This window comes from Pteropus alecto, unplaced genomic scaffold, assembly GCF_000325575.1.
Source record: "Pteropus alecto unplaced genomic scaffold, ASM32557v1 scaffold224, whole genome shotgun sequence".
NCBI lineage: Eukaryota > Metazoa > Chordata > Mammalia > Chiroptera > Pteropodidae > Pteropus > Pteropus alecto.
The window spans coordinates 241,683-266,990 of NW_006436289.1; the positions used below are offsets into that span (position 1 = coordinate 241,683).

The 25,308-nt window shown below is 40.5% G+C and overlaps 1 protein-coding gene across 4 annotated transcripts; it reads left to right on the plus strand.

The window, feature by feature from the left end:
* The first annotated feature begins 260 nt into the window (after positions 1-260).
* Positions 261-25,113, plus strand: JAML (junction adhesion molecule like). 4 transcript variants are annotated; one of them, XM_015590088.2, is made up of 13 exons: positions 261-746; positions 905-1,027; positions 1,121-1,278; positions 5,551-5,674; positions 6,683-6,745; positions 9,078-9,232; positions 10,580-10,805; positions 13,993-14,105; positions 16,339-16,576; positions 19,430-19,568; positions 21,563-21,623; positions 22,825-22,911; positions 24,625-25,113. In XM_015590088.2, exons 5-13 carry the CDS (start codon positions 6,703-6,705, stop codon positions 24,694-24,696), a joined length of 1,134 nt encoding a protein of 377 aa, XP_015445574.1. In that variant the 5' UTR covers positions 261-746; positions 905-1,027; positions 1,121-1,278; positions 5,551-5,674; positions 6,683-6,702; the 3' UTR covers positions 24,697-25,113. The 4 variants fall into 4 exon arrangements, with proteins under 4 accessions (XP_015445574.1, XP_006912827.2, XP_024903228.1 ...); XM_006912765.3 differs by having other exon boundaries at positions 261-1,027; XM_025047460.1 differs by lacking the exon at positions 1,121-1,278 and having other exon boundaries at positions 261-1,027.
* Positions 25,114-25,308: the final 195 nt, after the last annotated feature.

The window sequence follows — 25,308 nt, forward strand, 5'->3', positions numbered from 1 at the left end:
CAGTGTTGTACTATTGAATTGTTAATTGCTGCATTTTACTGATTTTTTTGGTTTTTGTTTTTTGTAGGAGGATATGCACTGTTGGGGTATGTGCACAGACATTGTAACTCTTGATGTCTTTACTGCATCATAGTTAATAAACTTCTTTGCATTTTATGGCTACTACTTGGTGTATATGAAATGAGAACGGTCATATGAAAGAGAAGTAGGTTTGTGGTTTTCAGCTTCAAACGACCATTTATCTCTGAGCTATACCTCAGCAAGAACCTGCGTAAATTCAGTGTTGTGCTGGAACCAGCTCACACAGCAAGAGCTGATTGTTAAATATTTAGGAATTTTGCAATTCCTGATTCTTAAACTGTTGGTAGCTTGAAATAGGCCATGGTGGGTATATTTAAATGAATTGCTGGCTTACCAGCACACCACTTCTTAAGAACCATGGAGCATAGTCCTTGAGAAGAGCAGGCATTCAACAGTTTTTCAAATGATACAGGACAAGTTATAAGAAACAAGTATGTGTCCATGTGGAGGTCAAAGCAATCCAGTCAAAGTTGAAGATGTGTACATTGAGAACACTTATTTTGAAGGGGTGACTTAAAATCAAAAGATACCTTGAAGTGAAAAAGCCTTCAGTCCTTATCTAGGATGTCCAAGTCACCCAAGAGATTCTCTGGGGGAATAAAATGCTACCTGCATTCTGGAAATACTGATATCACACTGTCAGAGGAAATCAACATGTTCAGGTGGTGAGTTGGAGGACTGGGCAGGCATATTTTTGGAAGCAGGGGTTAGGGAACTGACTGGCTCTACCTCTGTGTTGAGAGAGAAAATAAGAGAGGTTGCTATATTTTAAACAAAGAGCAAAATGTTTTGTGTTAATCTTAAATTTATTGTATTTTGTTAGCATGAAGCTGATTTTTTTCTCAGCAAATGTTTGCCTCATGCCATTGAAGATCCCACTCTGAGAGAGCTTGTAATCTAGCAGAAGAAGTGGCACCTGCAGAGGTCTGGAATATGAGGTTCTTCAGTAAGTTGGATTTATTATCTCTTTTTACAATAAAAGTGTTAATAAAGATTGGGTAATGGACCAGATGACTAAAACAAGAACCTTAATTTGGAGGTTCCTGTTTGTGCCTCCGCCGCCACTTCAGAACACACGCATTTGGTTTGCTCTGAGCCTGACCTTCTGTGCTAGCAGAAGTCTCCTCAGTTGGACTTGAGAACTGCAGTAGTGGGAGAGTTCAGTGCATTGCTTCTCCTTGGCGCTCCTCATCTTGGGTAAGCAATTGCTTTGTATTTCTTAAGCAGTGATTTGAACTTTTCTCTCCCAGAAGCCTGCTTCTGAAGGTTTTAATTTAATGGCAATCCTTTTGCATTGCGATGCCATAGTCACAGAACTCTCAATCTCTGTAGGAGGACTATGATAAGGTAGTCTAGTGGGTGCAGTTTTTCTTTCTGTAGTGTAAAGTAACTTATGTTAAGATCCTCAGAGAAAAGAGGTATGTAATGTTTGCTCTTAATAAAAGAGTAGATGATGATGATGATGATATGGTGTTAGCTTTTAACTTGCCTGTGGCTTTAGGTAGAGCTGTGACTGACTAGCTGTCCTTGAACTCATGGCAACACTCTTCACTGTTTCTTTTCTTCCAGTCTCAGACAGGCTAATATTTAACTTTAAGAAGTCAGAAACTTAAACCTCCCAAGAGAGCTAGGCTATTGTCTATACTTGTCACACCGTCTGCATATCCCTGATCTCGAGAAAGACTGACGTAGATGGTTTAGGTATAACCTGGTCAGAAGGAGTGAGCAGGAGTAATTATTTCCAAGGTCCTTTTCAAGTAGAGGGTTGACTAATATAACCTAGACTGTGTTACAAGAAGCCATGTAACTTACCAGTCTGTATTAAATGGCCTTAGAAGGAAAAACAAGGGTATATTTTAAGAGGTTCATGCCTCAGAATGGTTATGTGAACTCATATGCCCCAAATCCTCTGAGACCCCAGGAGGTACACAGGCATGGATAAATTGAGGGAACATAGCATTGCAGGTGGAGTGGGCTGTGTAAGGGAAGTCTATGTAGTTGTGTTTGCTCAGTGGTTGGTATCCTGACTAGAGGCAAACACCTTGACAGACAGCACCTCTCCCTTAATTTGTCTTGTAATATTGTAATATATGGGGGTCATTTTCACATCCTGTGTGGTATTCTCATTGTCATAAGTCTCTTTTCTGAAGATTTTTTTCTGTCATAATTGTGCCAAGGATAACAATTCCTCTACATGATTAATAATAGGAAAGTGGATCCTGATAGTTACAACTCCCCAGGAGTGATAGAAGGTCCTTGCCAGGAATTATATTGTGAGAGAGCCATAAGCTCAGGTAAAAATGTTTGGCCAGCATATGAGATAACTTACTATGTAGAATTATCTCAAGAACATCAGCTGAGGAGATAAATCAGTATCTGGAGAAAGAAGCAGGGTAGAAGAAGTTGAGAATTCAGAGTCTCTTATTTTCAAGGTACTTAAGGTGCATCTGAATGCTTTGGTTGGATTTTTAAAGACTGAAATTCATTTTATATACAGTAAGCCTTAACTTAGTGTCATTGATAAGTTCTTGGAAACTGTGACTTTAAAGGAAACGATGTATATTGAAACCAATTTTACCATAGACTAATTGATATAAATAAGGGTTAAGTTCTTACAGAATATTTCTAGCACAACAACATCACCAAACTTCTAAAGACCTTAAACACTTCTAATGTTAAACATTGAAATAAAAGCAAGCTATGTATACATTTAATAAAAACTGGTAAGATAATTATTTTCCAATTTGCTTATTCCAACTGAGGGTCATGGGTGGCCGGAGCCTATACCTGCAGCTTAAGGTATAAGACAGGAACCCACCCTGGAAAGGACACCCTTCCTTCCATTTCAGGGCCACTCACACCCACACTCACTCAGAGTGGGACAGTTGAGACACACCAGTTAACTTAACATGCAGGTCTTTGGGATGTGGTAGTACTCCCCAGAGAAAACCCATGCAGACATGGGGGAGAACATGCAAACTGCACATGGACAGTGACCCCAGCTGGGATTCACATTTTTTTCCCATCAACATTATAATGAAATGATGTTGAATCAAATGAGGTTATTTGAGGACCTGCTGTATATAAATACAGTTGACTCTTGAACAACATGGGTTTGAACTGCACTTAAACGTGTATAAGGTCCACTTATATACAGAATTTTTTTCAGTAAATATGTACAGTACTGTAAATGTATTTTCTCTTTATAATTTTCTTAATAGCATTTTCTTTTCTCTAGCTTACTTTATTATAAGAATACTGTATATAACAGATATAACACAAAATATGTGTTAATCGATTATGTCATCAGTAAAACTTTTAGTCAACTGTAAGCTATTAATAGTTAAGTTTTGGGGAGTCAAAAGTTATACTTGGATTTTTGATGACACAGAAACACCCCTAACCCCTGTGTTAAGAGTCAACTATTATATATAAAATTCATAATGTTATTATTCAGATATATAATTTAAAAAAATATGTTTATTCAAAATTTCTGTTATATATATGTGTACATGACTGTACATAATTTGGTGACTATATATATATATGATAGGAATTTCTTAATATTTGCCAACTACTTAGGAAATTGAAATGTGACTAGAGTGTTTTTGGCCTTGTTAGGTGTTATTAACTTATTTGACAGGTAGTTACTGGGCTCTCACCCTGGACCTTACTCCATGCTGGCAGTGGAGAATCTGTGGCATGTAGGCACAGTTCTTGGCCTTATGAGGCTTATAGTCTTGGAGAGATGAGGGTGGAGAGAAAGAGACTTTAATCAAATAAGCACACAAATAAATAGATAATTAGAAATTGTGACAAATGCCTTAAAGGAAAGATAAATGGTACTATTAACACCTGTGCCTAGGTATCTGAGTTAGGAAGGATGGTTTAGGAGAGGTTTCTCTGAGCAAATGACATTTAACTTGAGATCTGAAAGATGAACAGGAGTTAACTAGGTAAAGGGGTTGAGAAAAGCATTTAGGCATTGGGTACAGATTAATTGTGTTTTGACAAATGAAGTTCAGAGAAGCTTTGTCCTAAAACACTGATTACATTCACAAACATGGAGGAGAGTACAGTGTAGTAAGAAGTCAGGCTGTGATCAAACATGCCTGGGTTTGAATCCTGGCTCTGCCACTTGTTATGTGTTATTAGGCAAGTCACTTCACCAATATGTACCTTAGTTTTCTCATCTGTAAAACCGCATAGGGTTGTAATGAGGATTGAAAGAGTTAATGTATAAAACTCTCAGGCAGTACATGGCATATAACCTTCTCTGGTTTATTGCATATCAACTACTGATTTCTAATGTGATGCTATATTAACTAGGGGGATAAAAAAGTCCGATCTTTCAATGTTGAGGACGAGGCCCAGGTAGATTGAGTGATTTCCCAAAGATCAAAGAATTTGTTGATGGAAAGCCTGACCCAGGAAGATAATTTTTTAAAAATTCAATTCGATGCTTTTTTTTCTGCTAAATCATTGCTTCTCTATTCATTCACACAGTTCTAAAGGTGCATTTGCATACTTAGAACTGAACATGGGTATCTTTTATTCATCACATTGTTGGCACATTTCTTAGAACTTGTTTGAACATGGTTTGGGTGTGGCTCTGAGTGACTTGAATTTGGTGGCTGGATTCAGAGTCTTTTTGGGGTCGCTGATTTCCTCTTGGCATAGAGTGGTGCAGTTGCAGAATAAGTTGATTTTAATTTGATGGTCATATTGGCAGCTATCAGCACTTATTCAGTGTATGCCAGGTACTTTACTGGTACTGTAGCACAGGAATGGGACACTCATAAATATATGACACATATGGTCCTGCTCTTGAGAATGTGGACTTAATGGGGTTTGGTATTAGTTATCTAAATCAATTATTACTTCTTGCAAATGGCTCACTGCTTTGAGGAATGTATGAGAGCTGTTTGCTGGGTTGAGGAGGGAGCAAAACCAACTCCCTGGAGAAGAATTCATCCAGAACGTGACAGGAATCTCAAAGGTACCAGATATAATGTCCTAAAACATCATAAAGTTGTGACATGCTATAAAGGGAGCCCTTTATCATGCTCACCCGTATATGTGTGGGGCAAGGTGGGTATCATGGAGCAGGAATAGGGCCTTGGCTATCATGAGAGAGATCTGTGTTTTCATTAGATATATTTATGTTTGGGGAAACTTAATGTGACTTTTGGTATATAGTCAGTGTAGTTATTATCTACATTGTTGTGATGGGATTCAAAAATCGAAACTTAAAAGTTTCCAGTTCATTCTGATGAGTCATTTGCCATTCTTATAAAGGTAGATGCTCAGAACCCAATATCTCCCCTGAAAGCTACAGTAAACTCTATTTCCCATCTGACTTTTAGGTTGTAAAAAGTAGGGTCTTATGTGGTAATACTTTCTATTTTTCAAAGCACTGTTATCTACATTATCATATTTGCTCTTTGCATTATTATCCCCATGTTATAGGTGAGGAAACTGAGGTTCAACAAGGTCAACTGACTTCTCTGCATAAGTGGAACCTAGGGTAGGTCCTTCTTGAACAGTTTGATCCTGATTTTCCGGATGGAGGATTTTATTGATTAGAATACAGGTAAGGAATCTTTTAGGAAATCATTTTTTATAAATTAAAATGGCCACCGTAAGTGCTGGGCTTCCCACCAGAGCTGGATAGGGTACTGTGATGTTAATACACAAAAAAGAACCTAGCAGGTTCTGAGGTGGAATTCTTCCAGTGCCAGGATGTTAGGGGTGTAGGAATCATGGCTGAGACCAGCCACAGTAGGTAGGAATGCAAGGCTGTTTGAATTGTAACTCCATGGAGTTAAGATTCTTCTGTTTTATTAAGAAAATTGCGAGGCACTGTGTGGAACGGTGATTCCTTTCCCAGGAGCTGGTGGATGCAGTGAAATTAATACCGCAGAGATAATGTGGATATTTAAAAAGTACTTTTGCCCCTTGACAGCCCAGTTCTCATTCTACTCATGCTGCCCTACCTAAAAAAGTTTTAAAAGGGCGGGGGGAGCGGGGAGAAGAAAGCTTACCATGAACCTTTCGTGTGGCTTCTTTGTGTCACAGGGCTTGGCAAATGCCTTAACTGAGTTTAAAATTTTCCCCTTATTTGTTATCTCCTTTCCCACATGTCCTGAATATTCTTTAAATGTTTAAAAGTAGTAATTTTAATTTAGTTGGAGACATAGGTAAAAATTTCAGGCTGAGTATCCTGTAATCTTTTGTTTATGTAAAACTCTCGGGTTGTAGAATGTCTAGGGTTGTCATTTCAAGGGTATGCTGAAATTATTTGCTTTTTTTTTCTCTTGAAATGCCAATCTAAAGCAGCTCCCAAGTTACTCTCCCAGCACCACTGTTTTGTTTTATCATAGCAGTTACCAGCATCTGCTGTTTTATTTTTCATTCATTTGCTTCTTTTTTTTCTCTCTCTTTCCCCACCCCCCACAAACTGTACCTTGCCTTTCTTGTTCAATGCTGCATCCCAGAGCCTCAGACAGAACTGGCCTATGAAGGAACTCACTGTTGAAGGTCGTTAAATTAATGACCTTCTCTTGAAACTATTTTCTGATTTTTTTTCTTTTATCTTAAGATTGCAAAATAGAGAGCAGCATGTTTTACCCACTGAAACTCATCCTGATGCCACTGTTACTGGGTAAGTAGAAGCCAAGGGACCATGGGGAGGAGTATTTGATTTATCATAAGTCTCATGCATTTCAAAAGCCAATTTGTATATTTTCATTTCCCCTTGGTTTGTTGAAAACAGAAACCCTAACCCGGAACTTTATAGTTTCACTAAAACATCTGTTTTAGAAGCCATGTAGCAGACTCTTTCTTGGAAAGCTGAATCTTCTTCTATTTCTAATAGAAACAGAATGCCTTTGGGTTCTTACTGGGTATTCTGGAACCCTCCTATGTGATATAAAGAAAACCTCCCTCTGGCATGCCTGCACTTTAAATTGTCATCTTTAAAATCATAGCTAGTCTCAGATCAGGAAATGAAAATACCAAAGAAAGTCCCAGAATCCCTGTAATTGTTTTCATGCTTTAGCCATACCAGCCTTCTTGCAGTTCCTCCAAAGCACTGAGAGCCCTTTCCCAATTTGGGATAGTTTCTTTTGTCTGGAACATTCTCTCCCCACCTAACCCTTGCGAGCCTGACTAAGGCTTCCTTATCCTTCAGGTTTCCCTTTAAGCTCCACTTCTTTCTAACAAGCCTTCTCTGGCTGCATCCTCAGACCAGACTGGAGGCTCCTGTTCATGTAACCCAATTGGTCAGGAATGCATCTTGCTGCCCATTTCTTATCTTCACTTTTTCTAACTTTTTCATCCATTTTCCCCCTTGTCTTTCTCTTTATCCCATGGGTATATCTCTGTAGGAAGACAAATTAATTAGGTACTTTGCTTTCATACTTTTTTTTTCTCTTTTTATTTATTTTTTAAAACTGGATGGTGATTTAAACATTGACTCAGCAAAGTACACTAAAAAAGTGCCTTCGCTCTAGTTTCAGGCAACATAGAGAGTGTGTAAACATGCACACATGCACACACAGAAATAATATGCATTAGAGAATATTTTTCATGAATTTTTTCATGATTTCAGAGGCTATTTAGACATTTTCTCCCAGAGGTCTATGAAGCAGCCTGCAGGGTTTTGCTCTTCTCTCCAGAGAGTTAACAATCCAACCCTGTATGTAGTGGCTTGGTGGCCTCAGAGATTTTGTACTTTGTGCAGAGGTTTCCCTCCTTTAGAAAGTCTCATTTTCTTCACCTATTTGTCTGCAAAGGCTACTTGTCATGTATAAGCTTCTCTTCACTTTGGTCGTTGCTCTTGCTTTCTCTCAAACCTTCTTTTAATTCTACATATAACATGCTTAATGTTAAATTAAATTTGCTTCTTATACCTTTAACTGCACATAAAGTGGCTCAGTTCTTCCTGACAGAAAAACTCCAGATCATTTTTGGAGCTAATTTTGATTTCTTTCAAAATAATTCCCTCTAAAGAGTGTGGAGTTCATGTTTTCTCTTACATCTTCCCTACGGTGTGTTCCTGCTGTGGGGCAGGAAGTTGATTCCTCTCAGGGCAACAGCTTGGATGAAAAGACTGGCACAATTTTTGTTTTTCCCATATGCGTTCACTTGGCTCTTCTTTGATACAGACTGGCCAGCATCTAAACGTATCTTGCTTTATGTCATTGTCTCTTTGCATAGAGCATATCTTATGAAAACAGAAATGTTCATGTAAAAAATAAAAAAAGAAAAAAAAAAGAAACGTTTGTATAATGGTTTTCTCTTTTAGTGAAAAGAGAAGTTCCTTGAGCAATGTACAGATAGTAGAGTGGTACTGTGTGAGCAAACACCTAGAGGCTGACAAGCCAGGGCTGTTGGCAAAGCTGGAAGAGAAGTGGGGAGAAGGCAAATACAAAGGAAATTCAAGGGAAGAGTGGTGCTCTGTATTGGCCTAATTACAAGGCCCTGTACTACAGCCAGAATCAGCCAGCACATTCAGAGAAGATTTTTGCAAAGGCACTAAACAAAGAGAAAAGAGGAAGGAAGCAAAAATACCTGTGAATTGGCTTTTCAGATAGGGAACTGGTGGGAAACAAAGAACAAGAGACATCCCAGTTCCTCTTTATGGGTGTCAAAATACATGACATGAAAGGAGGGACTTCGGAGTTTCTCTTCTTTCTTTAGAAATGAGATTGGAGGGAGAATTCTGGAAAAAAGAAAGGCGCTAGCTAGGAGAGTGGAACCAGTTAGCATTTACGTAGTGTGAAGATTGCAGAAACTCCTGATTTGAGCCATGTAGTTAACTAGAGGGTATTTTTCTTACCCTTGGGAATGCCATGCTAGTTTGGTGAAGGGCCTCTGGGCCATGTTGGGTCTTCTGGGGAGGGAAGGTGTACAGTACTTGGTGATTAATACTGATTTTTGTTGTTGAGGATATTTGTCTAAATGATGTCTCCTCTTGCCTTTGACTTCTGTAGATTATTCCTTGGGCCTGAATGACTTGATTGTTTCCTCCCTTGAGCTAACAGTCCACGTGGGTGATTCAGCCCTAATGGGATGTGTTTTCCAGAGCACGGAAGTGAAGCGTGTGACCAAAGTAGACTGGATGTTCTCATCAGGAGAGCACGCCAAGGTAAAAAGGAGGAAACGTTACTGTGTAGTACAAGCCCTTGGCCAGTGATGTCAGGACAGTGTGGGGAGAGAGAGAATCAGGTCTTCAGGTGCCATGGGGTGGTATTGCAAGAGCTTGGGCTCTGGAGCTTGTCAGAACTGGGTCTCTTCTCAGCCTGGACTCTTGGCTGTGTAATCAGCTAGACAAGTTATTTAATCTCGATGATCTCCTTCTGCAGAGGTGAAGGTGAAGATAATTATAAATGGTAACACTTAAATTTCAGGTCACTTAGAAGCTAGTGGGAGACATATGCATAAAGTTCTTTCAGTTTCTTTTCTTAATTTCTGCCCTTTGGAGAGTAGTGTCAGTGCATGGGAGGGGTGAGATGGTAGGAGAGCATTGGTCTAGACAGAAGGGTTATGGCCTAAGCATAAGAATGATGTCACAGTAATAGTTTTTTAAGGGGATGGGGAGCTGGGGGGAAACAGATTCTTTCAGCATTCCACTGCCCCATGTATGTGCTGGGAATCTTCTTTTTCTCCTTCACAGCTGCTCGTGGGTTGGGGTTAGCAGATGCAGCATGGCTGAGTGAGGATTTCATGGAAGCTCTTTGGAGTAGGAAACAGTGTATTAAGCCCATCAGAGATTTAAAGATACTTATATGTCTGGATCATTTGTGAAACATGTCCTAAGTAATGTGTTAATAATAAAGTCCTAATATTTGCAAATGAAATATTGTTTTCTGTGCTCAGAACATGTTATCCCTATAATGCTACTCTCACTCAAATTTTTATTACTATTTATTATTATATGAGGGATATTCTCATAGTGTAAGTAGAAATAAGAATTCCTTGGGGTCCCCCTCCCAGCCTGTAAACCATTTCCTCTTGATGACTCTCAAACCTTATGTTATGCTTTCTTAGAATAAGACAGACTGGAAAGGAGTGACAACCAAAATGCCAGGAATTCTCACAACAGCCAGCCTGTAGGATTGCATTATGCTTTTGAATGCCATCTAGTCTGGGAGCCATGCCAGAAGATGGGCTGAGGATGGGAGGTGGTTTTCAAAAGTTGAGTTTGAATCCCCATAGTAATCTTCAAAGTGGATGTAACATTTTACCTTAAACTGTTAGAAATGAAAATGTGTGGACCATATTTCTCCATTTGTCTTTGTATAAATGAGCCACAGAGCCTTGTGCAAGTTAGAATATTGCCTGGCACATATTATTATTAACTGGGTAACAAGTACTTTTTGGCCACAATGATAATGATGACTGTGCTGCCTCCACAGAACAGGGTATTTGGAATCTAGACTCCTAGGTCTGGTACCACTGACTAGATATTCTCCAATGTTGTATTACCCTCCAGGATGATTATGTACTATATTATTATGCCAACCTCAGTGTGCCCGTGGGGCGCTTCCAGAATCGCGCATACTTGGTAGGGGACATCTTACGCAATGATGGTTCTCTCTTGCTTCGAAATGTGGAAGAGACTGACCAGGGAAGCTATACCTGTGAAATTCGCCTTGAAATGGAGAGCGTGGTGTTCAAAAAAGCAGTGGTGCTGCATGTACTGCCAGAGGAGCCCAAAGGTACATGAATGCTTACTTAGAGGAGGAGGAAGGAGCAAGCGGTTTGATGTGCAAAAGGGGAAGGGAACTGATTTTGTGACTAAATGCCAGCCATTGGGCTAGGTACTTACTACAGAGTGAGTCCTCAATTAATAGTGTTCTTTAAGTAAAAATAATGATGATTATTATTTCATTATTACTTTAAACATATTTTATCCCTTGAAAATGTCGTGAAGGAAATACTGTTGTTTTCATTTTACAGATGAAATAACTGAGGCTTAGAGAGGTTAAGCGACTATGCCTAAGGACACATATTTATTAAATGTCATATTCAGTACTTGAACCTTGTCACCTCTGACAACAAAGTCCATGTTCTTTTTACTATACCCCAATACTTCCCATCAAGTTATCCACATTGATGACATGTCTGTATTTTATAGGACCTATACTAAGTGTTCTGAGGGATAAAAAAGAAATGAGAAGACTTCTCTAACTTCTTTGGTTCTCATTTTCCCATTTGTAAATGGAGGGACTGGCTTTGGTATGTTGGTGGTTTAAAAACCGCTCTGGAACCCTCACAGTCCAAGGAACCTGGTAGGGCACACAGGGCAAGAACAGGGAGAGGGTTGATAGAGGACCTTGTCCAGTAGGACCTCATGCTTCCACCTCCACTGCAACCAAAGTCTTTTATCTTTTCCTGTTTTATTCATTGGGCTTCCCAGGTAAGATTTTATTTTAAAGGAAGAATTCTGCTTTAAAAAGTTTGAAAATCACAGAATTCAATATATTCTTTAAAAGTGTGATATGGAAGGAACAGTCTATGACCTTGGGAAAGCTTGCAGTCTAGTTAGGGAACCAGAATCTGAACCCATTCCTCCTCACCAGCTAGTTAAGGTCCATTCTTATAATGAGTTCCTTTTTGGTGATACTAATCACCCCTGTTCAGTTGTATCTTCCTGTTCACCTGAGTTTGTGTTCTTTGTCCTCTGACCAGCGTTGGGTATAGTGCTTGGCACAGAGTAAGCAATCAATAAACATTTGTTGAATGAATGAATTAGTGTCTCTCACTTGAATTTGATTTCTGGAAAACAGAATTGTAGGAGAAATGATAGAAGGTAGCCTCTGGCTTCCTAATTTTTTCTGCTTTTTTTCAGTTGGCATTTTTCTGATTCTAAAGCTATGGTTATCTAGGAAGAGGAAGTGAATCAGCTGCCTTTGTGCCTAAGGATTATCTTTGGGCTATGGCTTTCTGCCTTGTCCTTTGATGCCATGCCTAAACACTTGTCCATGCAAGCATGACCTGCAAAATGGGTGCTTTTTCCTGCTTAGAAGAGACACAGAGGGAATGAGCCAAAGGAGCTGATTTCAAGAGTTGAGTCCATGGTAACAGGCTAGAACAATTTTAGGGGTGACTATATATGTCCCCATTAGCCAGTGGAGCAACTTGTATTTATTTTTCCCTCTAGCCGAAGTGGGAATAGGTCCAACTCTTAACAGTTTGCCTAGTGGCCAGTGCAAAGTTGTCCAACTTGCTTGTTAGAAATTGTCTCCTCCCATGTGAAAACTACATTTGCGCAGTCATCTATAATTTTCTCTACAAAGTCTACCCTTCAGTTTATAATTTTTTTGATTCTACTACTTTAATTCCTTTTTTCATATTTCTTATTTAAATACTGTAGGCAATCTCCTTACAAATAAAAATAATACTAATTTCCTGTACTTTTGCTCTGGAATGAGCCATCCTTCCACTTATGTGAGGTGGTATGGTATAGTGAGTGAGAAAACTTGGACTTTGTTTTCACTCAGGCCTGGGTTTGAGTTCTGGCTCTATGTTTTACTGGCCATGTGGCTTTTGTCTCTTTTACTTTCCTCCTCTGTAAAATGAGAGGGTAATGGTGTATATCTCAAAATACTGTAATGACTAGTTGATAGACTATGTACATGGTGTGTAGCACATGCCTGGTGCATTGAAAGGATTCAGAAGGTTTAGTCATTATTATACATTTAAAAATAGAGTTCAGTTTTTAATGTGTTGATAGAATTAGAGGGTGTTTCCTTCTTTACTGGTATTCTTTGCAGTGAATTTTTATTACTTTCAAAATAATTCTCTCTATAGAGTTTCAAGTTCATAATATTTTCTTTTGCTTTCCTGCCATAATGCATTTTTCCTCTGGGCAGGAAGTTAATGTTCTCTTAGGGAAACAATTTGAATGAAAAAGTCTGCTTATGCACTGTGTTTGTTTCTTCATGAGCTTGTTTAATGTACTTTTAAAGGAACTTTCTCCATTTAAGACCTAGGCTTGTGTCTCTCTAAATACCATCCTGCCTTTCATTTCTTAATTGACTTCGTGGCTGTTTTGTATAGAGCATTAATGAAAAAAATCTGAAATATCTGATTGTTTTTTTTCAAGGACCTCTTGAAATGACTTATGCAGTAAACATATGATGGGGTCAGCTGCTTATACAAATAAGTGGAAGGAAGAGCCTAGGACTTGGAAAGCCAGAAGGGAAAGGGGTATTGATTGGGTCAGGGAGTCGGGGCAGGGATTGAAAAAGAAAAGTCAGGGGAAAGCTGTCTATTGTTGTGGCCTAATTAGCAAGGAGTCGTGTGACCTGTTTTGTAGCCAGAACTGTCCTAAGCAAGTCCTAAGACAGCTTGTAAAAGGAAATTGAGGAAAGTCACCCATGATTCAGTTTTTCAGCTAGGAGAGCCAGTGGGTTATATACAAGAATGAGAGGTATGTAACTTTCCACTTCCTGTTTATGTTAAGCAGATGTGGGTGTCTAAGTAGGTGAACAGAAAGTGGTGGGCTTCAAGATTTTCCGTACTTTCTTTAGGATAAACTTGAATTGGAGTTGGGGTCATGGGAAAAGTTCTGGTAAAGGGGAGGGACAAGGGAATTAAAGAGGACCAAGGAATACTTATTGTAGAATGAAAACTATAGGACCCCTTAGACTTGATGTATGTGGGTAGCTAGAGGGTATTGTGTTACCCACGGAGTGTCATATTGGTTTGAGTGAGAGGCCTCTGTGTACCTTGTCGGTGCCTGATCATCTGGATTATCCGTGGAAAGAATGTGTGTAGTATGTGGTGGTAGCATTGATTTTACTGTTGAGGATCTTTGACTAAACGTTATCTCTTTTAGAAGTTCTTCGACTTCTATAGATTATACCTTAGGTTTGACTTGATTTATCATTTTATCCCCAGAGCTCACGGTCTGTGTGGGTGATTCTACTTATATGAGATGTGTTTTCCAGAGCACAGAAGAGAAACACATGACCAAGGTAGACTGGATGTTCTCATCAGGAGAGCACACCAAGGTAATGAGGAGGAACCATTATTGTGTGATTGAAACCCCTGGCCACTGGTGTCAGGACAGTGGGGGAGAGGGAGAATCCAGGCACGAGATGCCATGCGGTGGTATTGCAAGGGCTTGGGCTTTAGATCTTGTCAGAACTGGGCCTTCTCTTAGCTTGGCCACTTGGCTGGGCAATGTTAACTTCCTGGTAGGAAAAATGACTCTAACTAAAGATAAAAAAGATAATGAAGAAGGAGAAGGAGGAGGAGGAGGAGAAAATATTTAACTTTTAGGATAGTGAAGATACATGTATAAGATAGTCCATGTAAAGCATTTGTACATGAATTGGCCACTGCATTTTAGTTTCCTTCCTCCTCTCTCTTCTCTTTGTAGAGTTGATGGGAGAATGAAAGGGATGATGTTTGTGACCTATCCAGGAAAGCTATGGGATAGATACAAGAATGATTATATTCTTATTCTTATTTGGGTTATTTTTGTGAGTTTTCTTCTGTGCTCCATTGCCCTATTTATAGGATAGAGGAAATTTCTGCTGTCTTCATGGATACTTTGAATGTTAGTACTAGTAGATCCTGGGGGCCAGGGTGAGGAGTATTTCATGGGAACTCTGAATCAGTAAATAGCAAGACCACTAGACCTGTAAATAACAACTGTGGCATGGTGATATACTTATGAGTTAAGCTGTGTTATGAGGGACATCCCAAGTAACTTATTGTTAATAAAAGTTAAGGTGGAAAGTTTGTAAACGTTTTAGCTTTTCTAAATTAACACATATGCCAGATCATTCCTATAAAAAAGTCATTTAAACTCACTTAATTCCTATATGCTGTCTGAGTGGGTCAGGAAGGGTGGCACCACAGCATATTATGAGGAATTATATGTAGACCTAGGTTCACCTCATGTTTTTAAATGTCATCCGTCAAGTGAGTCACAACAAAAGATAAGATGAGAATAGACGTTTTGAATTGTGAATTTGAGTCACAATAGACAAGAGGTTATGGACCAAGTCTGTATACACATTCCCATTTCCTTTTCTTAAAAGCTTTTAAAAAATAATGTTAACACACCTTAATAAAAAATTCAAACAATTTAAGAAGTATTTTTTTTAAACATCTGCTATGCAATGTAAGCCCCTGGCCTGATGGGGGACTTATAATCAAGATGGAGGGAGATGCGTAGTAAAATAATGAAGAAATAAATACTGAATATGTCATAATAAGTGCTACGGAGAACAAGAAAGCAGTCTCGAGGCTATTTTAAATAGGTGGTCGGGGAGGCTTCACTGAGAATGTGACATTTGAACAGAGGTCTGAAGGAAGTGAAGGAATGAACCACGTGTATGTCTGGGGAGAACAGTGTTCCAGGGACAGGAAGCAGCAAGCCCAAAGCCTTTGAGGCCAGTACTCAAGGAGCAGCAAGAAAGTCACTGTGACTGGAATGAAGTGACTCAAGTAGGTGAGGGAAGAACAAGTAGAAAATGAAATCAGACAGGAAAAGGGGGTAGGGCAGATTACGAAGGGCCTTGTACTTTTAGTAAAATGGAAGGAGGTTTTGAGCAGAGGAGTAATATGATTTAACTTATATCTCTAATGATTCATCTGCTGAGAATATGCTGTATTAGGAGTAAGTAGGGAGACAAGTAAGGAGGCTTCTTGCAGGAATCCAGGTGAGAAATAGTGGCTTGCACCAGGTGGCAACTGTGAAGGACATGAGAAGTAGCTGGATTTGGGACATATTTTAAAGATAGAGATGATAGGATTTGCTGAGGGATTTTAGATGTGAGTTGTTCAAGAAAGAGAGGAGTTAAGGATGACTCCAAAATTTTTAGCCTGAGCATCTGGAAGAAGGTGTTGCCATTTACCAAAAGGGGATGGACTAGAAAGAACTGGTTTGGGGGAAAACTCGAAGTTCAGTTTTAGTCATGGTTTAGATTTCCTTTTGAATTCTGAACTGGAAATCCAACTGGAAATGTCATAAAAAGTAAAGGTGTACTTTTACTTCGTTTTACTGGAGAAGTGTAAAAAGTGGAAGTCCCTCATTCCTACTTTCCTCATCCCTCTCTTCAGATGGAACAACTACACGTGCCCACACACATGAGTGTGTTGATACCTTTGTGTTATCTAATACTTTCTGATAATACCAGTACTGCCTACACATTCAAGGCCTCTCAACCTCCCTCCCCGATTCCCCATACTCCCAGTCCTTGCAATGTCATACATTTTGCCTTTTCCTTCTAGGAGGAGACTGTGTTGCGCCATTACCCCAAACTCAGTGTACCTGTGGGGTACCTCCAGAATCGGGGCCGTTTCCAGAATCGTGTAACCCTTGTTGGGGACACCGCCCGCAATGATGGCTCCATCATGCTCAATGGAGTGAAGGAGTCTGATGAAGGAAGTTATACCTGCAGTATCCACCTTGGGAACCTGACATTCAAGAAAACTATTGTGTTGCATGTGATTCAGAAACAGCCCCAAAGTATCTAACATTTGGTTGGGAAGGGATGAGGGACCTCATAGCTGGTAGGCATAGCCAGGGCTAGTGTGAAGCCTGAGAGGCTTTTAGGGTGCAAAAGTGAAAGAGGCATCATTTAGGTGATGCACGACCCTGAGAGTGATGCCTCCTTAAATTTGGTGCCTTGGGCACCTTGGTTGCCTCACCCTAGTTCTGGCTCTGCTGTTAAGTCAAAGAAAAAGGAGGTAGTATTTAGTGACCACCAGCCCTCTGCCAGACCTCACCCATTGCTAGTACAATCTACCAATTTAAAGATACAGGAGCTCAGAGATGAATTGGAGTTATGTTCAAAGTCATTTTTACCTAGCTTCAAAGGAGAGGCTGTATGATCTGTGGGGAAGGGATTCTGAGCTGGTGAGAGATAGCAAAAAACAGAGACAACGGGAAGGGACCAGAACCAAAAATAGAGGGTTTTTCAGGTCAAAGGTTCTGTATTCTGGGAAACACTGTGCTTTGAGGCCAGAGTTTAGAATAAAGACTCAATTGTGTTGACTGAGAGAGGTTGATAAGTGAGGGGTTAAAGTTAAAAGTATAACCCAGTTAGCAATCAGGATGTGGCCTGTGGACTTTGTCTTTCACTAAGGCTTTCAAAAGTTGGCTGTGGTTGGTTGGGGGTAGGGAAGGAGGTGAGGATGGAACACACCTCAGTGCCTCTGGCAGAGACTGAAGTCTCTGGAGGCACCTCCTTGTTAATAGCAAAGGGTTCCAGCTGGAGAGGGAAGCAGGACAGATGGATTTCTTCACTCTCAGAAATCTTATTTCCACTTCACAGACAAAATGCAAGCCATTAGTGCAAGCTCATTCAACTTCCAAGGCCTCCCCACCCACAAACATGTCTGTACTTGCCCCCATCCTTATCTCTGCCTTGCAGTCTTGAGCTCCCTTCTGCCTGGGCTTATCCGAACCCTTGTGCTCAGGTGCATTCTCTCCCCCTTCTCAGAAACCTCACAACGTGGCTCTGTAAGCTCTGACTTTCCATTGGCCCCTACCATTCAGCATGTAAATATGCTCAACTCTTCCTCTTATCTGTATTTTGTCTACTTTAGCTCTTATCCTATATCCTTCTTTTTCTTAAAACAGCTTTATTGAGCTACAACTCACATACCATACAATTTACCCATTTAAAGTGTACAACCCAATAGATTTTAGTATATTGACTTGCACAACCTTCATCACAATCAGTTACATATTTATTTCTTGGTGCAGCCTAATAGCTTACTAAAGGGCTTTATGTAATGTCTCTTGTCTCCTCTCCCATTAACTCCCAGGTGCACCACATTCTGTTTCCTGCTTTGGTCTCTAGCTTAGATCACCAGTGGTACTCTAATTGCACGTCAGCCTTCTTTACCTCAGTAACATCGGACACTACATTCTATATATATTCAATATGTTCTGTGTTGGACATTATCTATCTTTATATATCTATATGAACTCCACCCAAATACTACAAATACAACATATCCAAACCTCTTCCCGCATACCTCTTCCCAGCCCATCACCTCAACCTCAGTAATTGCCACCACCATCTACACAGTTACCTAACTAGGTGCCTGGAAATTGTACTTGATTCTTCCTTTTCCCATGACCCCCAGTCTAACAGGTCAACAAGCCCTATCATTTTTACTATTGACTTTGAATCTGCCTTTTTTACAGTGCATCACCACTACTTTAGTTCTGGTCGTCTTCATCTCTGTCTTAGACTCTAGGCCTCTAATTAATCTCTGCTTTCATTCTCAGCCACTGCTCATTCTTCATGCAGCTATCAGTGCCACCTTTCTAAATTACACATCTGAACATTTATTCTACTGCTTGTAATCTTTCAGTGGTTTCTCCATTGCCGGCAGGAAAAAAAAAGAAAGACTCTTGATCGAGCTAATCAAGGTCCTTCATGACTTAGACCCTTATTTCCTATCCAGCCTTATTCCCCACCATACCCACCAATGCAGCCTTTGAGCCAGATCTGTGGAACTATTTTTAGTTTCTAAAAGCACTATTCTGTCAGACTTCCAGACCTTGTGCATAATGTCCCCTTTGTCCTTCCCCATGTTGTCTTTCCCCAAAACTTGATATTTCCTCTAAGACTCCAAAACTTTAGAACTTTTGCTGACAAATTCTCATCTTTGGCTCCCCATAGAATTGGATACTCGTTTTTCTCTGTGCCCCTCTGCACTCCATGTGGATTTCTATCATAGCACCCATAGCAGTCTGTGATTTTTCTGTTTACATGTTTGTCCCTCTCCTTGGAGGCAGGGACCATGAATTATTCATGTTTGTATCTTCCATGTCTACTGATATCTGATGCCCAGGAGATCTTTGATGTATGTATTTAGAGTGAATTGAGGAAATGAATAAAGGGTACCATATGGGTAGAAGTGCCTCTAAGGGCCTTACTTGGTATCATGACCATGGGGCTAAGTGTTGTGGCATAGGTCCTTTTGAAAACAATCACTTTCCCCTAGAAAGAGCAGTAGCCTCTAAGATATCTGTTATCTTAGATATCTGTTATCTAGTGGTTTACATCATTTGGTAAACCACTTTTTAAGGTAGAATTGTTAATGCAAAAGGAAACTATATAGGTAAGGCACTATCCTCTTCTCCCATCCAACTTAACCTATATTTTAGGGGTAAGCAGGGGTGTCAGACTTCAGTTCTCAATTTAATAGGGACCAGTATAGTCCTAGTGTTTTAACACTGAGTGGAGTCTGGACTTCTGCCCCTACTTCCTGACCTATCTATTGCTACTTGACATAGAATCAGTGGGGCTCTCAGCTCTTTTCTGGAATATTGAGGCCCTCATTGCTTTTCTCTTTTCCCAAGCACTGGTGACTCCAGCAGCTCACAGACCTGAGATCCTGGGCGGTAATCATCTGGTGATCATTGTGGGGATTGTTTGTGCCACTATCTTGCTGCTTCCTGTTCTGATATTGATTGTGAAGAGGACCAACAGGAATAAGAGGTACAGGGCTGCTCTCACCTCTTAGGTTGAGAGGCTGGAGGTGCGGGACTGCCTCTAATCTGAAGTGAAAGAGGGTGATAGGGCCTTAACTGTGCCATTTTCACAGAAAGGGGAATTTCAAAATAGAATCATCCTTAGATAGTGTCATATTAGACATCATCTGTATAGTGACCCCTGCCCCTTTGCTTGTGAAAGGCCTTGTACATCTTCACATCATCGTCATTCACTTTGGTATTATACAAAGATTACCAGCTCTTTTAAAAAGGGTGGTCTAAGTAGAGCATAATTAAGGGTATAAATCTTAAGTAAGAACTATAATGGTGCCATTCAATACCTGAAAAAAAATGATTTTTAAATTATCCACTATATATGCTTCATCTAGAAGCTTAGATCTTGAGGGTTATCAGTGACTTTATTTAAAGGACCAGATTCTAATTATTTTTGAATGGGTGCTCTCAAGTCCTAAGTTATTTGTTGTTGAAATGTATTTTTAAAGGCTTGAATTTAATAAGTAGTTCTGCCAGTATCTCAAAAATGCCCAGATGCCCTGACACGGGCACTTGTGTTTTACTAGCTGTTGGCAGGTACATCCCTCAGTTTACCCAACTGTTGATGAAATATATTGCTAGGGCAAATTGATGCTTGTTGAGATAGTGTCATTGGAAAAGGGCCCCCATTAAGACTAGGTAATGCTGATTTTTGAATTTCTTTTCCCCATGGAACATAGATTCTACAGAAAGTTGCTTATGCCAGCTACGTTTACACTTCCACACCCCGGGGCTCTCTGATCTTGTTTTAAAATTGATTGGTTTCTCTGAGAGTCTTTGCTCTGGGCATGCTGATAGCACTGAACTGAGAGTTAGACAATCTGGGTTTCATATCAGCTCACTTCCCCTCTCTGGGTCTCAGTTTTTCTCAAAATGAAGAGCAGCACTTCCATGACTACTAGTATATTCTGAAGAAATAGTCAGAGTTATATGCTGAGATATGTGTATAAATATGGTCACTGTAGCATTTATTATAATTAAAAATTGAAATCATCCTGTGTCTGTCAGAAAGGTGATGATTCAAAGAATCAGTATTCCATTCAATGAGATACTGCACAACCCTCAATGTAATGACACGGAAAGATGTTCAATTCTATATTACGGAATATATAGTATATTTATAAAAAAGAAAATTATATAATGCTCATTCAGCAGCATATATACTATATTTTGTGAGAGTATGCTTGCATTGAGAGAGGTTTGGAAGGATAATTTTAAAATAATATCAGTGGTATTTGGGATAAATGAGAAGGTGGGTCCTGTGAGTATAGGTGGTTTACTGGAACTTCAGCCTCCAACTGTCTACATTTATGTATTATTTGAATTATTTTACAATGAGAATATACAACTTCATAATCAGAAAATACAATAAAAATATTTCTACTTTGAGACAAAAAAATATGTTTTCTAGCTTTAACTCTGATTTTCTTTTCTAAAGCTCTAGGCCAAAATAGAAAAAAAAGAAAGTAGTGACAGATGCAGAAGGCAAATGGTCAAGATATCAAAGGCCAAAAGCCAGAAAGGGCCAGAGCTCACAGTTAGGGATGTTTGTGGGGATTTATTCCACTTGGCCTCCTGCTTCAGAAAGGCCAGGGGCCCTTTGAACTGACATCTCACTGAGCTTCTGCTGCCCTCTGCTGGTAGAGCTACACCTTCCCATGGTTCCTCTGTTCATTCACCTAGCATTATTATAGACAGAAAGTTGTTAGAGTGATAATAGAAAAGTGAAAGCTGTTGCTCAGCCCAAACTATCTTCAGAATGCCTTCCTGCTCTCCGCAAAAGCGGTAACACTTCTCAGATTTCAAGGCGAGCTGGGTAGGAGTCTAGAGAGACTAGCTCCTGTTCTGGGGTCTGTCTCTTCACAAAGCTCTGAGGGGTCTCATGTAGGCACCTCTTGAATATACAGTGCTGGCCAGTTAATGCCACATGCTTTTTATGCCTTGCAGTTCAGTAACTTCCACAGCCCTGGTAAAAAGCCTGGAGGACACAAAGAAAGCTCACCCAGAGGTAAGAGAAAAACACTGCCATTTTGCTGTTGTGCCCAGTGAGGGTGAGGTGGATATCATCTAGTATCAGGCGGTTTGTTATCATTCCTCTGTGGCCTGGGTCTTAACTCATCACGATGTCTCTGCATGCATACTAGTGAATGGAGCAGAGCAGGGGCTCAGGAAATCTTCAACACTGGGGGAAAAATCCCCAGGGAGTGAGGCCAGCCCAACCTGGGCAGCACATCCTGGTTGTATCTGAGGAAAGGGCACTGGACTTGGAGTCAGAAAGCCCCAGTTCAAGTCCAGCTCTGTCACCTCCCCAAGCCTCAGTTTTCTTAACAGTAAAACCAAGATAAGGACAAGCATATTTGCTCTTTCGTATGGTTTAAATAATGTGGTGATATACAAGTGCTTCGTAATCTACAAGGCGCTGTGTAAATATAAGGGTGAATTATGATACATTTGGGAGTTAAGTGAAAGAGCTGATGGTTAAGATGAAATATTCAGGGACTTTTAGAAAGAGAGGCTCATGAAGCACTTTTTCTTTCATGCTAGTTTGTAATAGAGCTATAAATGATTGCTATTAAGGACTGAGAAATGGATTAATTTCCTTGAACTCCTTTTCTTTTTTTTTTCTTTAGCTTTAAAAAACCCCTTTTGGAATATTTACCTTTCTATCTTTTGGATTGTTTGAGACCCAAACATAGTACAGGGACCCCCAGAAGTCCAAGAATTTTTCACTGAATGACATTGCTTCCCCAAATAGTGACAGGAATGGGAATCAGAAAGTACCACCAACCTCACAGATGTGAGGTTCAGAGAGGGCTGTCCCTGCCATATAAACCCTTTGAAACGACGACAGTTAGCTGCTGACAAACACCAGCCATCTTGCCAAGACTCTAATTAGAAGGAAATAACCACAGAGTAGATATGATTTGGCAAGATGAGGATTCCTGCCGCTAGCTAAACACCCATCAAACAAAGACTGTTTGGCTTTTGAAGCAAAGAATTTGGTTCTTAAGATTAGTGCTCTTTGCTGACAAGTTAATTTTCTTAATTTTGGGATGACTGAGAACTGAGTTATCATTATTGATGATCATTCTCTAGCTCTCTGAACCTGGAGATTTTGGTGGTTGATGTCCTGTGAATAGTAGTAGCTGGCCTTTTCTCTGGCTTCTAAGATCTGCTGATTTTTATACCATCTCCCCCCTGCCCCCCAGAAACATGTTTACTCCTCAATAACTACACGGGAGGTGATTGAGGAAGAAGAATCAAGTGAAAAGTCAGAGGCCACCTACATGACCATGGTGAGGATGGCTCTGGGTGCAGCCGAGCCAGGTGTCTGGAGGTGGGAGGGGCTGGGGGGTTGACAAACTGGTGGGGTGGTGGGTGTGGTGGGAAGTGTGGCTAAGTCACCCTGCAAAGGGCAGAGACTTTTCTCAGTAGTAGGAAAGTCAGAACCTGAAGCTCTGCTGGATAGAAGAGTAATATCAAACTTGCCTTCACACCCAGTCTCAAGTATTAAGGGTGTTAAGGCTAGGGGTGATTGATTTTAGTGGTGAAAAGAGGTACCTTCACTGGGGGTAGGGCAAGGTGTCTCTGCCTCATCAGTACAACCCTGGTTAAATATGACCTAATAAAGAGGGCGCCATAGACCCATGACAAGCCTTGTGTCACACGGGTTATTTTCCTTTTTCTTAAAAGGGCCCTTCCAACTCTCTTAGATTTTATTTTGTTGTTGTTCTGTGACTTATGCCTTGGCATAATCTAATTGCCAAGAAGGCTGCATGCTGAATTCCTTATAATAATAAGATTGCTCCTTCCTCTTTGCTCCATCCCCAGGGAAGTACAGCACCTAGAAAAGGCACCTGGAGTATAGTGAGTAGTGTAAGGACAAAAGGAGTGAGCTGGCAAGGGACACGATGCCCTTTGTAGACTAATTATAGGCACTGGGCCATGAAGGGTGCAATGTTCTGCTGGGTTCAGGAAAGCTGGCCTCCTCTGTGGGGGTGGGTGATGGCTTCTGTTTGTTCCGGTTGCACCAGCACTGAGGACACATGACTCCCTGATGATTGCAGTAGAGAAGGGTTCTGCCAGGGAAGTGTGAGATCAGAGACCTGGCCTGCTTCCACCAAGTGAAACAGTAGCTCTGCTCTGAAGTTGTAGTTGAATATAGTCATCCCCACTCTACACACACATCCTTCTTCCATTATTGACATGTGATGCTATAGTAACTGCCAGGCCTCATCCTGCCTTTTAGAGACCTGCTGATACAGCTGTATTGTGGCTACTGCTGAGTGTGTCACCCACCAGGATGATGCTATTTGCAGAAAGTCTGTGAGATAGAGATGATGTAGGAGTGAATCGTCTTCAAAGCTACCTTCCCCAAGTGCTAGGTGCTTGTGATTTAAACTCTGCAGAAAATAGCACCTCAGTCCTCTTGAAACGGATTCAATAAAGCGAGTGTGATGAGAGGTCAGGGCTACAAACTCAAAGGCCTTTAGAGGCTGCTTAAATTATTTTGAAACACTATGTCCCAAATTAAATAAGCCTGTGGGTAAATTCTGGCCTGCAGGCCACTTGTTTGAGACCACAGGAATAGAGGTGTTATCTGATAGGGAGCAGGGATAATATAGAACCTTTGATTTTTGTTGTTGTTGTTGTTGTTGAATTGATTAAATTTACTTGAATGAGGGGGGCACCACACTGTGTCCTCTTTCTGAGGCTGTACAGCACAGTGGTTAAGATCATAAGCTTTGGAGTTGGACACACCTGCGTCTAAATCCTGACTCAGATGATTTTGGGCAGTACAGTAACTTAGCCTCTCTGAGCCTCAGTTTCCTTATCCTTAAAATGGGAATAATAATACCTACTTCCTAGGTGGTGAGGATCAAAAGAGACAGTACATGTGAAATTCAGAATTGGGCCAGATAGATGGAAAGAGCTCAATAAGTGGTAACTTTTATGATTGAAATACTTTTTACAAATATGCTTTGTTTGCTTTTTTCCTTCCCCTGCAGCACCCAGTTTGGCCATCTCTGAGGTCAACACCAAATAACCAACTTGAAAAAAAGTCAACTGGGGGAATGTGAAAAACAGAGCAAGCCTTTTGAGAAGAAAAGCGAGTTCCCTTCATTCTTAGCAGTGGCAGAGACTCTCCTCTGTATGTTCTGAGTCTCCGTACCAGTTATTATAGCCCCCTCCTCCCCAGTTGTCCTCCTGCTTCACTGGTTGGCCAAAGGGCTGAAGAGAGAGTTCAGAGGCTGGCAGAATGATGGGGCAGCTCTGGAGGAACAGGCCCTGATAAGGAAGAGCTTGGACTTGGTCCCTCTGAAGTGGGACACTGGCCCTGGGGAGCCTGGCTGAGCTGCTGCAGCGGCCTCGAGCACTCCATCGGATCGGACCCTCTGCTTGGATGGCATTCTTTATAGCTGAGTACTGGGAAGAATGCAGAAATAAAAACCAACTCAAATGATTCCTTTGGCAAATTATCCCTAAATAAATGTGGTTTGTGGAAATCAGCCTGGTTTTTATACCCTGGCTGAGGGGCCTGTGGAATGTTGGTGAGGAACTTATAGTCAGAAATTCCTGAAACAACTGAAGTGACAGGAGGAAAGACATACATACTGTGACTTAACATGCTAGGAACTGGTTTTGGTCTTGGGAAAATTTGTGGTGGGGGTGTGGAAGTAGGGTACGAATAC

Bases quoted from the DNA above. Each gene is read 5' to 3' on its own strand.
- JAML (XM_006912765.3), top strand. From the start codon at position 6,703: ATGTTTTACCCACTGAAACTCATCCTGATGCCACTGTTACTGG. The intron at 14,106-16,338 runs GTAATGAGGAGG...TTTTCCTTCTAG, and splicing joins CATCAGGAGAGCACACCAAG to GAGGAGACTGTGTTGCGCCA. The intron at 21,624-22,824 runs GTAAGAGAAAAA...CCTGCCCCCCAG, and splicing joins CAAAGAAAGCTCACCCAGAG to AAACATGTTTACTCCTCAAT.